Here is a 13,396-nt window from a genome sequence, read left to right as displayed (position 1 = left end):
ATTTCTGCAGCATTATTCATGCAGGAATAAACGTATCAAAACCTGCATGGACCAGACCCAACTGTTTATGTCCACTGTTCCTGTTGTCCTACTCCTGGCTAAAATCAAAGCTACAGCAGCGCTTTGGCCCACAGAAAGCCAACTTCTCCATCATTTCTTATCCAGGCTAGCCTTTTGTGAAGGGAACATGACCAACACTGTAACATTATTGCAGCAAATGAAAACACTCATTTATTAGTGCGCTTGCAGTTGGGATAAATCAAAAGTAACATTTCTGAGTAGTATGTTGCCAGCTAATGCTTATATAGGAAATAATTTAATTATCATGTATGTTCTGGCTGCATGAAAAAACAGATATGTGCATGTGCACAGACACACACACACACACACACACACAAACACAAACAAACTGCTTTTATGACCGTCCATTGACGCTGTATTGGATCCAGTTGCACTGTGTGTTATCTAATCCAACAGACGCACATTAGTCGGCTTTCCATTCAGGCCACACAGCCCATAATATCCACAGACAGAGTCAGACAGGGAGAGTGGTGATGGAAACCACTGTGACCTCTAGATGTGCACAAGGTCCATTGTCTGTCTGCTGTGTATCTGTTACACACACACACACACACACACACACAAACAAATGGTCTGCCCAGTCCTCTTCTGCCACCATACATACAGATGCACACACACACTCACAGAACCATGGATGTACTCACTGACACACACAAAGATGATCTTCACACACATACACGGCTTCCTTCTCCCATTCTCCCAGCATGGCAGGGAAAAAGGGAGATAGCCCGCCACATCAATGAAAGCAGAGTTGAGATAAGGGCGACATAAATCCACAGCACTGCGTCTTCCTGGATCACAGGACAGAGACGACAGCCACACACAGATTGGGAGGTCAAGGGGAGGCCTCCCTCAAAGCACTATAAGCCCAGTTGGGATGTATTAAACCGATGAGAGGCTGGGTGTGTGTGTGTGTGTGTGTGTGCATGTGCGTGCTGAAAAAAAATCATCTTTCTAAACAAGTCATTTAATCGCATTGAGTCTTAGGACTAGAGTTGATAAACTCCTGTCCTCATCTAACAATGTGACAGCAGTGGAGATTGCCACTGACAATGAAATCTTTGGCTGGTATGAGGCTTCATTCGCATGCAAACAACCAGTCCGTGAAGCAAAACTGAACCTTGGTAGTGTGTTAGTTTGTATGGTCACCCGGGCAAATGTTACATATTTGTGAAGGGAAAATGACCAACACTGTAACATTATTGCAGCAAATGAAACACTTATTTATTAGTGCACTTGCAATTGGGATAAATCAAAAGTAACATTTCTGAGTACTATGTTGCCAGCTAATGCTTGTATTGGAAATAATTTAATTATCATGTACGTTCTGGCTGCATGAAAAAAGATATGTGCATGTACACAGACACACATATACACACACACACGTTTGTAAGTGCTTCTGATATATTCCCCGATTTCCATGTCCTCTTTTTTTCTATCCAGCCTTGCAAGATATTAAATAGATGAAGATTCATGGATTACTGCATTTAACATCTATATGGGCAATTGATTTTATTCAAAGTACAGCTGATGAGTGAGCTTAAGTCTTTTGTCTTCATAGGATACCAGGATTAGTTTTGTCTTGTGTTCAGTTTGAATGCAGGAGATCAGGTGGCATCACTTTGCTTGTTTGTCACAACCATGAGTAGATTTTGGGGTCATTATCTTCCATGAGAACACCTGCACTGGTTTCTCCCCAAAGACCACTATGCCACAGTTCCCTGGGTGTTATATGAGTCCACACGGTGGTGAAGTATCCTCATTAGCTGCTCTGCGCTGCTAATCCACAATATTGCATTTCTGTCTCTCCATTCACCGCCATAGTGCAGCGAAACGCTCCCAAAATAACACTTTAGCCACATAAATGAACATGAACAAAGGGGATTAAAGCAAAGGTGAGAAACAGCAAGTCCCGGTACCCATTTTTTTAAGGGAAGAAAACATCTCTTTTCTGGTTATTTTCCATTGTGAATTGGAAAGTAGATCCGGCAGGTGGTGGCTGCAACAAATTCCACTTAGTAACCTTGTGCTAGAAAGAAATGAACTGATAATTACCTGGATAAGAGGGGTACTGACACTTGCTGTTTTAATATTGGCATAATCCACTGTTTGTATTCATTCAGGCGATAGAAGTACAGAACCCTATTGCGAAGCGTAGTTAGCATGCGCACTGACACCCACCATGGCTGAGCAGACAAAGAAGCTCAAACTCCATCAGCAGAAAAATCCAAGGAAAAAGATGTCACTTTCCATACGGTTTGATTGACAGGTGAGCTCTGGAAAGTGCTGTGCAGACACGCCGCAGTAATGAGCACTTACTGGAGCACCAAAGACAGAGGCATTGAATAAAACAAGGAACTTAATGATTAATATCTCATTTTGTTCCCTTAATATATGTACAAAAAAAAAAAAACTGCCAGAGGGGTGGGATAATTAAATTTGTTTCCAGCGGTCTCATGTTTGAAGTTACTTTTCGAGCCAAGTGTCATTACATAAAAGCAAGGCAGAAGCACACCTGATCACAGGTCATATTATTTTTTATTTTTCTTTGTTCTAAGAAAAGTGAGATTTCCTGATTTGATTACTTGATGCTTGAATAAATGACTTATTAAGATGCAGGCTATATTTCTTGCAGCATGAGTTTTGTCTTTGTGACCACAAGTGATTCAAGTGGTGAGGCTGTGCCAGCAAACACGCCATGCTAAAGATTTTTTTTTTTTTTTTAGTGTGCATATGTATTTCCATGCTTGCGTGTGTGTGGTCATCTTGCTCATCTTACTTTCAATCAAGCACGTGTGTGTGGGCACTTGCATGTGTGTGTGTGTGTGTGTGTGTGGTCATCTCTCTCATAGGATTCTGTGGTCTAGACCGTGCGTGCAGCCCCTTTAAGCGCAGTATAATTTGCTGGCTGAGAATTGCTTGTCAAATAAACAGTCGGCAAGCCATTTGCCTTTCTCCCAGAAATACATAATCTAAAATAATAAGCCGGAATAATAAACCGTACCACGTTACGGTAACTGACCACGCTCCACGCATGCTAGCTGACTCCCATCCAAGCCCTGCTTAAACGCTCCTCTTTTCCTTTTTTGTACTTGTTGTTTTAGCCCCTTTTTAAGTGGCTCCACTCTCTGGGAAGGATCAGTCCTCGCAACTACGTGTGCATGTGTGTGTGTGTGTGTGTTTGTGTTTCTATGTGTCCACCTGTGTGTGCAAATGTGTGTGTGTGTGTTTTGTGCATGCCATTTTCTGCACTGGGAGCTTCTGTGTGAATCTTTCATGTGCACCTGAGTGTGTATGTGTGTGTGAGTGTGAGTATTTGAGTGTGCACTTGTTTCTATGGATGCACGTGTGTTTTTGTGCATTTGTGAAACTGTGTGTGTGTGTGTGTGTGTGTGTGTGCATAGTGCTTGGTGCTCTGAGTGTGTGTGTGTGTGTGTGTGTGTGTGTGTGTTCCATTCACATGTTATCCACCTCTTAGTGGAGCAAGTAGGGAGGGGAACTGAAGTGTGTTTTTTCTGAGGGCAGTGTGTGTGTGTGTGTGTGTGTGGTACACATGTTGTATGCGTGTGTCTGTGCGTGCACCTGTGTGAATTTGTTAATGTGTGCACAGGTGTGAGTGTCTGTGTGTGAGTTTCACTGTGTATGTGTGTATGTGTGTGTCCATGTCTTACGCATTCCACAACATCTCTTCAGGGATCAGGCAGTAGGAGTGCAGTGTGTTTTTCAGAGGGCAGTGTGTGTGTTTGCGCAGCACCAGGCAGGAGTTGTGTGACTTGGCCGACGACTCCATTAGCTTTGGCTGCTGTCGGCCTCCTCTCCTCAGCTCCGCTTTCCTCCCTCTTCCTTCTCCTCAGCGAGAATGAGAAATGCAGCCAAAGCTACAGTGTGAGATAATCCAGGTTTTGGATTAGGGTTTGATCGATATGGGGTTTTTCGAAGGCTGGTGCTGATGCTTTTGGATTGAAATTGACACGAGATAATATTTTGCGTCAGTTTCTTTTTCTTTTTTTTTTTTTTTTTTTTGTGGACAATTTTCATGCCACACACAAAAAAAAACACTATTCAGCGTTTCCAACAGCATTTTTTAAGATTTATCAGAATGAAAAAAGCTTCTGAAACTGCATTTAGACCATCATGGCACAATAAAACTCTCCATTAAGCTGCTACCCCACCTAAAAGAATGTCATTAGCCTGGTTTTGGAAGGAAGTTTCAACCGTAGTCGCTTTGCAACAATTTAATAAGACGGTGAAGAAACCGAATTTCGGCCTTCCCCTCCATTCCCCTGTAATCTGTTATATTCTACCTCCTCTGAATTATGTTGTCAGAATTCCCTAACCCTTCCTTTGAGACAGAGGGAGGCAGGCCTCACTGCAGGTTTTAGAGTACTGTGTAAAATCCTCCCACACCGCACTGAAATGATTTCACTGCTGAGACATCTGATATAAAAATAATAATTAAAACATACTGATGGCTGTGGTCAGGGAGAAACTTCTGGAGGTGGATGACACCATGCATTAGATATGTGATTTTCAGCCATGATATATTGGTGTCACCCTATATAGCACAAAGCTGGTATGAATGTAATAAAACAGAACAGAAAAAAGGCCTCAGAGTTCTCAAAGGCCATTGAGGTTGCAGGGTTTTAACATTTGATTCTGGTTCTTATTCCCGTTTTAGCCCTCGTAATACTGCGTGCACATACTTCCTACCCAGACGTCCAAAGCATATCCTCCTACTAACTCTAGATGTTTTAATGTATTTTTCCTACCTCCCAGGCAGCCATCCATTTCCATTCATTTTGTTACAAAAATCAACTCACATTTATTTTTGTCAAAGCCGCTTTATCTTTATGCGTATTGATTTGAAAAGTCTGCAGGTCTTCTGGTGTGCCAGTAAGAAGGTTTGACATTTGATACTTGGATACTTCCAAGGCAGCTGTGAAACAGCATTATATTCACATGCTGTTTTGTTGGAAAATCAAACCCAGAAGAATGCGAAAAATGACCACATGGATTTGGCCTCTCTCCTTTAAACAAAGTTACCAATTTGGCTACCAATTAGGAAATTCATTTTTCCAGCGTGGAAGTCCTGGATGCTGGAGCTTCCCACCAGCACATGAGTGCACCAGACGTTTGCAGACATTTCAAATCAGCATCTGCAAGGGTAAAATAACACTGACAAAAATAAATTAGGGCAGGATGTTCACTGTGATGGATTACCTGTCTCAACAAGTTTTTATGACAAAATGAATAAATGGAAATGAATAGTCGCCCTATGGCATGGTATGCTTTACAAAATAGTCAGAGTAGTAATAATGTGAAGTATGCATGCGGTATAGTGCATGGGCTGAAACGTGAATAGATACAGGAATTGTCCTTTAGGGTTTTTTCAGACTCTAAGACCCTCTCCTTTTAAATTTCACCCCATATAATAAGAGTCACAGCTTGCAATCAGATCATATGTTCCTAGATTGTGTTTGGATTCAGCTTGAATGCAATTAAACTCAGTGTTAATCAAAATTTACTAAATCATAGATTTCTACACATCAGCAAGCATGCAATATTTACATCATTAAAACTGACAGGATGGTACCATGCAAGCTGCTTGATGCCTGTCACTCTTCCAAGCACCTGCAGGTTGCGTCTGTGCACATTAGACAGTTTGGGTTTACATAGCTGTCAGGGTAAACACAGCATGACTAAATTCATTGCATTTACATTTTGTTGTCAGTGCTGCTAAATGGTTCTTGTGTCCAAACCACCTGGATTTGATATGTGTTTTGCTCTATCTGATTGAAATGTGATCGTTCAGGATGCATGCTAATTTCAGGTCATTTCAGGTTACTCTGTCTTTCTGTTTCTCCCAGGGTGGTAAGATCCCTATCCGGTGGACGGCTCCAGAGGCCATTGCCTACAGGAAATTCACATCTGCCAGTGATGCATGGAGTTATGGCATCGTGCTTTGGGAAGTGATGTCATACGGGGAGCGACCCTACTGGGAGATGTCCAATCAGGATGTGAGTACTAGTGCTTTCGCCGTTTAGAAAGAAGTAAGTAGTGCCTAGTGGCATGGTGGAGTGATCCAGGGATTTACAGTATGGTACAGGTCTATGGAACATCAATGAAACAGACTGGCCTAAACAGAGATTTAAATTAGCACTAATGAGCCCACTAGTCATTTGCAGAGGCTGAAGAAGTGCCTTGCTGCAGTCAATTAAAAACCATGTATTCCCGAAATGCCAGCTTTTAAGGAACTAAGAGACACAGCTTGCTTTTATTTTGATGACTTAATTTAGGACGGATTTCATAAGCCCAGTGGTTATAAAATTTTACCAAACCACAGAGGAATCATGTCAACTGAAGTGAAAACATGAAAATTCCTGAAACTGGAGATACAAGTGGTTCACATGACATTAAATAAGTCAGCAATGGAGGCAATTTTTTTTTTTTAAATCTGTTCAGTTAATGTAGCACCATAAAGAATCAAGTCAATCATGTTAATCATTAAGATGGGAGTTTGATCTTGTGATGATATTGATTTGATATCGGAGTATTCAATATCCAGAAGCCGAGAACTTTGTTCCTAGCTGGAACCAAAAACATAGTTGGATCTTAAGTGGTAATGACTGCAGAAGTGTTATTCTACAAGGAAGGATGGAGACAAGAAAGAATTCACAGTGGTCTGCCAAAGAAACAAACCTTTTGCTTTCAATTTGGACATCTGAATGTCGGGAAATGACGGAAGGGAGTATAAGAAAAGCTCAATTTTATCTTGAAATTGTGAAGTTGGCAAAGGCTTGTTTTTTTTCTTTTTTTTTGTTTGTTTTTTGAGAACCAATGACCAATTTGTCAATGAAAAAAAAATGCAGGAGTGTACACAGACTCCAAAAAGGGCCTTGTTAAAAGTGTCGCTGAACAGCGTAATAGAGCAGCAAACCAGCAAACTGGGGCTGAATTCAGCTTCAGTAATGCTTCGATCAGTTGCCAGCAACACCTCCGTCACACTGGTGCCACTCCAAACTGGTGCAAATGTGAGCCGGTTCACTAGTTAGCACATCGGTTCCAAAAATCCTGAATGGAACCCAATCAAGAACCAGAACTGTTTGGTCAAAAAGTTTGCTAATACAGCGGTCAAAAACATCCAACATACTTGAGAGCATTTTGTCATTTGTTGACTTTTTCTCTTTCCTCCCTATGGCAGGTAATAAAGGCTGTGGATGAGGGCTATCGCCTCCCCCCGCCCATGGACTGCCCTGCCGCCCTCTACCAGCTGATGCTGGACTGCTGGCAGAAGGAGAGGAACAACCGGCCCAAATTTGAACAGATTGTCAGCATCCTGGATAAACTCATCCGCAACCCCGGCAGCCTCAAAATCACCGCCAATACCACATCTAGGTATGCTTCAGATGTGCCGTCTGTTCACTGTAGAAAAGTTTTCACTGTAGAAAACTGTAGAAAAAAAAATCATAACTGTTCACTTAATTCTCATATCTTTGTGGTTTTGTAGCGTTCAACACAGTTATCTTTTAGCGCAGGCTTAGCAGATGTTATAACTGCAAATCGACATAAAGTGATATCATTTTATCTTTACTGGCTTTTTGACATTTACACTGAAAATGTGGTCTTCCATAAATGATGTTGTCTGCCTCTGACAAGAAGTAACAAGTTGTGATAAAAGGTCATAGTTTTAAGTATTGCAGTAATGACGGATTGCAGTCATTTTGGCATTTGTGGCGCTCCATACTGGGGGATTCGTTGATGCCGTCATGCCTTGGATCAGTCAACACACCATTTTTCAAGAAACTCAAAATAATGGAAAATCCAACATGACATACATCAGCGGTCCTGGAAGCGTATTTATAGAGCAAAGATAGCTGGATATGTGCACCGAATTTCATTTTTTCATTCCAAGTTGCCATATGGGACATAACGCATCCCAACCCTCCCACCCTCCTCAGACAAATGGTTGGTGACAGATCCATGGCCCTCGCCCGATTTCATGGTGGGACAAAAAGGCTGACTTTGAATAAACCTAAGACATGACAAAATGCCGAAATAAGCAGGTGATGTCCAGAATGTCGCTATAAAACCATCTGCTGTCCTTCCCGTGCTTTGGTTCCCACGCACCTGGCCAACAGACACCTGGCTCCAGGCGATTCAATACCGGACACAGCCTCTCCCACGCACGGCATTATGGGTCATTCCAGGTCATGGCACTTCCTGCTCATTGGTGACCACAGTGTAACTGGGACAGTAACAACAGGAAACACTACAAGCTCCGCCGGGGGACGTGTTAAACCCATCGCTCACTCCCTCTACACAATCACTTTCATTCTTTGCCGTCATTGCAACTTGACGTGTCACCCCATACTCCAATGCAGCTGTATCTCCAAGAGTTGTGTTCCCATGATAGTAGACAATGGACACACATTCAGGATAAATACGACCGGTTTTATGTTATTCTCCGAAACACATTTTTCGGCTATTTGATGAAAAGCAAGAGTAGATTTTGGCAATGCAGAGCTTTTGTTTTGCATTAAATTTGTCTCTGCTGTGGCCCAAGCCTGTTTGTTTTTGGAACCAGTTGGGTATAACAGCTGGACATAAACACAGCCTTCCTGCTTCCTGTCTGTGCAGGATGTTAGGAAGGCTTCCACAACTGTCCCACAGTCTCACTGTAATGCAAAATTAATCTCCTCCTGTCATGCACCACGCTTGTATTTAACTAATGGAATTTATCTTTTTTAACTCCGCGTGTTTCTCTCTCAGCCCCATGCAGTTTAATGTCAAACTCCTCTTTACTTGATCCCTTGTTGTCGTTTTACTGCTCCTTTCCCCCTCCATTTCTCTCTCCCGCTGTGTGTTCACTCCTTTGTTTGGACCACCGTGTACTCCCAGGGGGTCAGGGGGTGGCGGGGCGGGGTAGGGCAGCCCATGTAGAGTTGTCAAGTCTGGGCAGGGAGGGGGGGACAGACGCCGAGCGTTGGGTCGGGAACAGACGGCTGTGGCATTATGGAGACGTCAGAGCTCATAACATTGACTAATGATTTCTTAAGAAAGTGAAAATAGGTCCCTTGGAGTTTGCATGTAATTTTCCTGATTGGCTTTTAACACTGGGCGAGCACAGACTGGCCGACAGAGGCGGGTGCGGTGATTTATGAGAACTGTGTGTGCCTGTGTGTGTGTGTGGATGTGTGTGTGAGTGTGTGGTGGCGGCAGTTGCACAGCAGGAGCAGCTGCACTCAGCTCCACACACCTCGTTTGTCTCAGGGCTGTCCGGGCTAGCTAATGTAGTGCGCCCCCCCTACTCCTCCTGACCAAAGCCGGGGACCCAGAGCAGAGCATCTGGGGCCTTTGGGGGGGGCGGGACCCAGGTCAGAGTGTACTGTCCCTAGATGTGAATGGAGGGGGGCTGGGGTCAGCAGGCCAAGGTGGGCTATCAGGGACTAATTATTGGCCAGTTGGGTCAGTGCTAGAGGCTGCTGTCTGTTGGATCAGCTTCATTTACAGAGTGTCAGAAATGTGTGGGATCACAGGGAAATCATCCACCCTCAACATGACTGATGCCAACACTTACACATTTGTAAACAGAACAGTATGTTTTCTTGTGTCCAACAATGCATATCCAGACTGACAGCTACTACACGACTACTGGATTTTGGACAGCAAGGGCTTTGGTTTAATTAGTAAGGGTTGGGGATAGATTTGACTGACTAACTGGAAATGAGGTTGGAGTTGGGACCTACAGCCAAGGCTGTTTCCTGGCCAAGAGCTAGGGGCTTCGTACAGTAACTGGGACGGGGGCCACGGCAGCAGACCTGAACCAAGGTCTGTGTATGTGTGGATCTTGGCATTGGATGGGGCTGAGGCTGGGAATGGAAAGAAAATTGCGTTATGATTGTGTTGAACTCAAGAAAAATCAGTAAGGTGAACCAGCATCTACATTTGGTGTAAATCAGAATCACATGAAAATGTACAAATGGGAGGGAGTGGTAGAAAACAGGATGGGATAGTCCGGATTTGACCAGTATAGGCCAGTGCTGAATTTTTGGATTAAAGCCGTGTGTTGTTGCTCAATATCTTTAACCCTTACCATTTTTTTATACAAAAAAAAAAAAAAAAAACCTACAAAACTAGATTTCAGTCTTCTGTTGCCTCAAGTTTTATTTATTTATTTATTTATTTATTTCTCAGCAGAGACAAAGCTTGTGAAAAAGTATTTAGACCATGGATTACTTTTAATTTAAACCAAGGCTGTTGTGAAAAAAAAAAAAAAAAAAATGAAAGCACAGAATGACAATCTTGCATACTCGTGTGAGATCCAATCAAAGGGGCACAACAGAATCTGTTCAGGTTAAGTCTTAACCTCAACAAAACCACTTGATTTATTTAAAAAAAAAAAAAAAACATTGGGGAAAAAAACAATTGCAAACAATACTGAAACATTAAAAAAAAAGCAAAAAAAAAAAAAAAAAAAAACCTAAAAAATGTGACCAAAAAAATGAAGATTTGAACATTTGAAAGAAACAAACAAAAATAACAAGAAACAATATTTATAATTATTAAAATTTGTCAAAATTATAGTGCTTAAATAAAACAGCCATTAAGGTGTGTTCACATGCCTTTCACAAGCATTTAAGAGCACCCCATATACACCTAATGTAATAATGATCAATTTGACAATTAATATGCAATCAAAGAAGCTGCATGGCATCCATCATATCAGACTGAATGACAGTGACTGGCTAGTATCCCGTTTTTAATACACCAGCTCTGTATTTGAGTGTAACCCCTCCCAGGTGCACCATGGGAGTCTTCCCAGTAAGACCCTGAGAGGTGCATTCCTCCCATACTCTCCTGGCCACATGTATCTGTGCAAGCTCTTTCCCTCACCCAGCCCTCCTCTCCTCCTCCCTCCTCCTCTTCTCCCACGAGAGCCCTAAAAACATGATACTACACAGCCCTGGTTATTTTGGAGGTCAAAAGAAGGAAAGATAGAGCAGAGAAGAGGGGAAGGGAAACTGGAACGAGAGGGGAGGTGGACTTTCTTCTCGCTTGCTCTCCAGTGGATTTGTTTTTCCTCCTCTTCCAACGACTGTGTTTTCTGCCTTCCTACCTTCTGTGTACAGTACACGAGGGGCTTGGAACCCCCCCCTCCCCTCCTCTCTCAAACAGATGCTTTCTTCTCATCGTTCACTCTCCTTTTTTCCCTTCATCACACCCCTCTGTGTCTCTGTTTCCTCTCCCATTGTCTTGTCTGTTGCGTTGCCGCAAGACGTTGCTGAAAATATCACAACAAAGGAGACAAAGAAAATGATAAGGGAGAGAAGACAAGGTCATCTGCAGTTTACCTCTCCAGAGGAGAGGTGAGCAAAATAGAGGGTGATAGGAGAAGAGAGGAGAGGAGAAGAGAGGAGAGGGGGAGGAGGGGAACCAGTCGAAGTTTCCAGATCAATAATCCTGCAATATGGCTGAACAGTGGCTTCTTGCTCTGATGTTAGGAGCGTAGACGTCTTAGATCCTGTTAAATTTGAAGCATCAGTTTGGTTTCCTCTAATCCTTTCACAACAACAGCATGATGAACAGCACTGCAGAACAACACAAGACTTGTAAGAATAACAAAGCAGAAAGTTAGTCTGATAGATGTTTCATCATCATCATCATTTTCATCATCATCATCAGCATCAGCATCATCATCGTCAACATCATCTAACATTTAGCAGGCGTAACCCAGGAAACCCAGGTGCCCATGTGCAAGGCTTTGTTTTGGACATGTTTGATTTTAGCCACATAAAAAAGTCACTTTGTTTCTTTATATTTTATTTAGTTATGTATTTATGCATGTATGTATTCATTTGGTAAGTTTCTTGTATTTTTTTCCCCCAATTTATTGTTATTTTAGGGGTTACAGTTTAGGTTATTTTGAGGTCATTTCTTTCTAATTTCTTAATTATGTGCTAAATTTCCCATATTTTTGGAAGAAATAACAATTCTGTTTTGAGTTGTTTTAATGTGTCAATTTGTGCAGGTTTCAAACACATAAACACAGCAAGAACTTAAAGTGGTTCTTCAGAAATGATTTTAAAATTAAATACAATTTTGAATTTTAAGAGAATTCCATGTTCAGTTTTCTTACAGAAAGTACTCTTTCTTACTACTCTACCTTTAAAAAAAGGTTCTTTATTGCACCTTACTGGGTTCCACTGAAGTGCCTGGTACTACAGACAGTGTTTTTGTTTGTTTGTTTTTTATTATTATATTTTTTCACCTTTGTCCTTGGTCCAAAAACGATCTTTTAATCAGGCGGCTGGTATTTCCTCCACTCCTGTTTCGTAACATGAAGATTTCTGCTGCCCTCTCGGGGAGATCCAGGCACCGTCTCACCCTCCCTCTCTCTTCATCCAGCCCCCCTCTTTTTTCCCTCTCCGTACACACCAGTCTCTCCAGGGGGTCCTGGGGGGCCCTCAGCATTTTGACAGGCCTCTGATCTGGCAGGAAAAGACTCAATCACTGCAACAACACCCACTCCACTGCCTCAAATACATCTTTTTTCCCCCTTTCCCTTCTGCCTGTCTCTGCTCGACATGTCTTCTTGCAACTCTTCTCTCTCGACTCTTTGTTGGCCAAGCATGTTGTTTTTGTCGAAGAAGCTCGACGGCAGCTTCGTGATCTGCTATTGCATTCTTTTCTTATTATTATGTCTTCACTAAAGAGACTTGAGACATTGCAAATAATGGAGAGAACAGTTGAGGATATTCCTAGTTTTCAAATATGCCAGCATACCTCCACCCTTAGTGCACGTGCTGTAATTAATATAGAGAAGAAAAGCAGGAAAGCAAGGGAGGGGAGAAAAATCACAGAGGAAAGAATTGTAATAACTACCCATTAACCCTAACCTCAGCAGCTGTAGCAGCGAGAATAGTCTGTAAAAAGTATTCGCTCAATTGATTTTTTCCCCCCATTGTTCATGCAATAAATTAAGGATAAATTACTTTCACGCCAGGCTTTTTGGTCCACAATCTCATAGTGCACCCTCCATACCTTTCTATACTTACATGATAGAGGAATCAATTAAATTTTCCAGTAGATTTCTTTGAAACTGCAGGAAAAGGAATCACACATTATCTGTGGCACTTTGAAGAAGATTGCACCCTAAAAGCTAAAATCTTATCAGGATGTAATGAATAAACCTAGTATTAGACTATGGAAAGAGAACATATTCATTATTTATTACTACTTAATAATGAAGACAGACTTACATACCGTCTGATTTTTTTTTTTTTTTTTACAGAAATACAGTCCAAGTGAGTAACAG

At 42.0% G+C, this 13,396-nt stretch overlaps 1 protein-coding gene across 3 annotated transcripts in view; it reads left to right on the top strand.

Moving 5' to 3' along the window:
- Positions 1-13,396, top strand: part of epha3 (eph receptor A3) — a 166,681-nt gene that overhangs the window by 142,470 nt on the left and 10,815 nt on the right. For all 3 annotated transcript variants that reach the window (XM_030080617.1, XM_030080619.1, XM_030080618.1), the window contains exons 14-15: positions 5,949-6,098; positions 7,283-7,476. In XM_030080617.1, coding sequence (XP_029936477.1) covers positions 5,949-6,098; positions 7,283-7,476 — 344 coding nt within the window. The remainder of the gene's footprint in view (positions 1-5,948; positions 6,099-7,282; positions 7,477-13,396) is intronic.

This window comes from Myripristis murdjan, chromosome 21, assembly GCF_902150065.1.
Source record: "Myripristis murdjan chromosome 21, fMyrMur1.1, whole genome shotgun sequence".
Classification (NCBI taxonomy): domain Eukaryota; kingdom Metazoa; phylum Chordata; class Actinopteri; order Holocentriformes; family Holocentridae; genus Myripristis; species Myripristis murdjan.
This window is presented reverse-complemented; position numbering and strand designations above follow the sequence as displayed.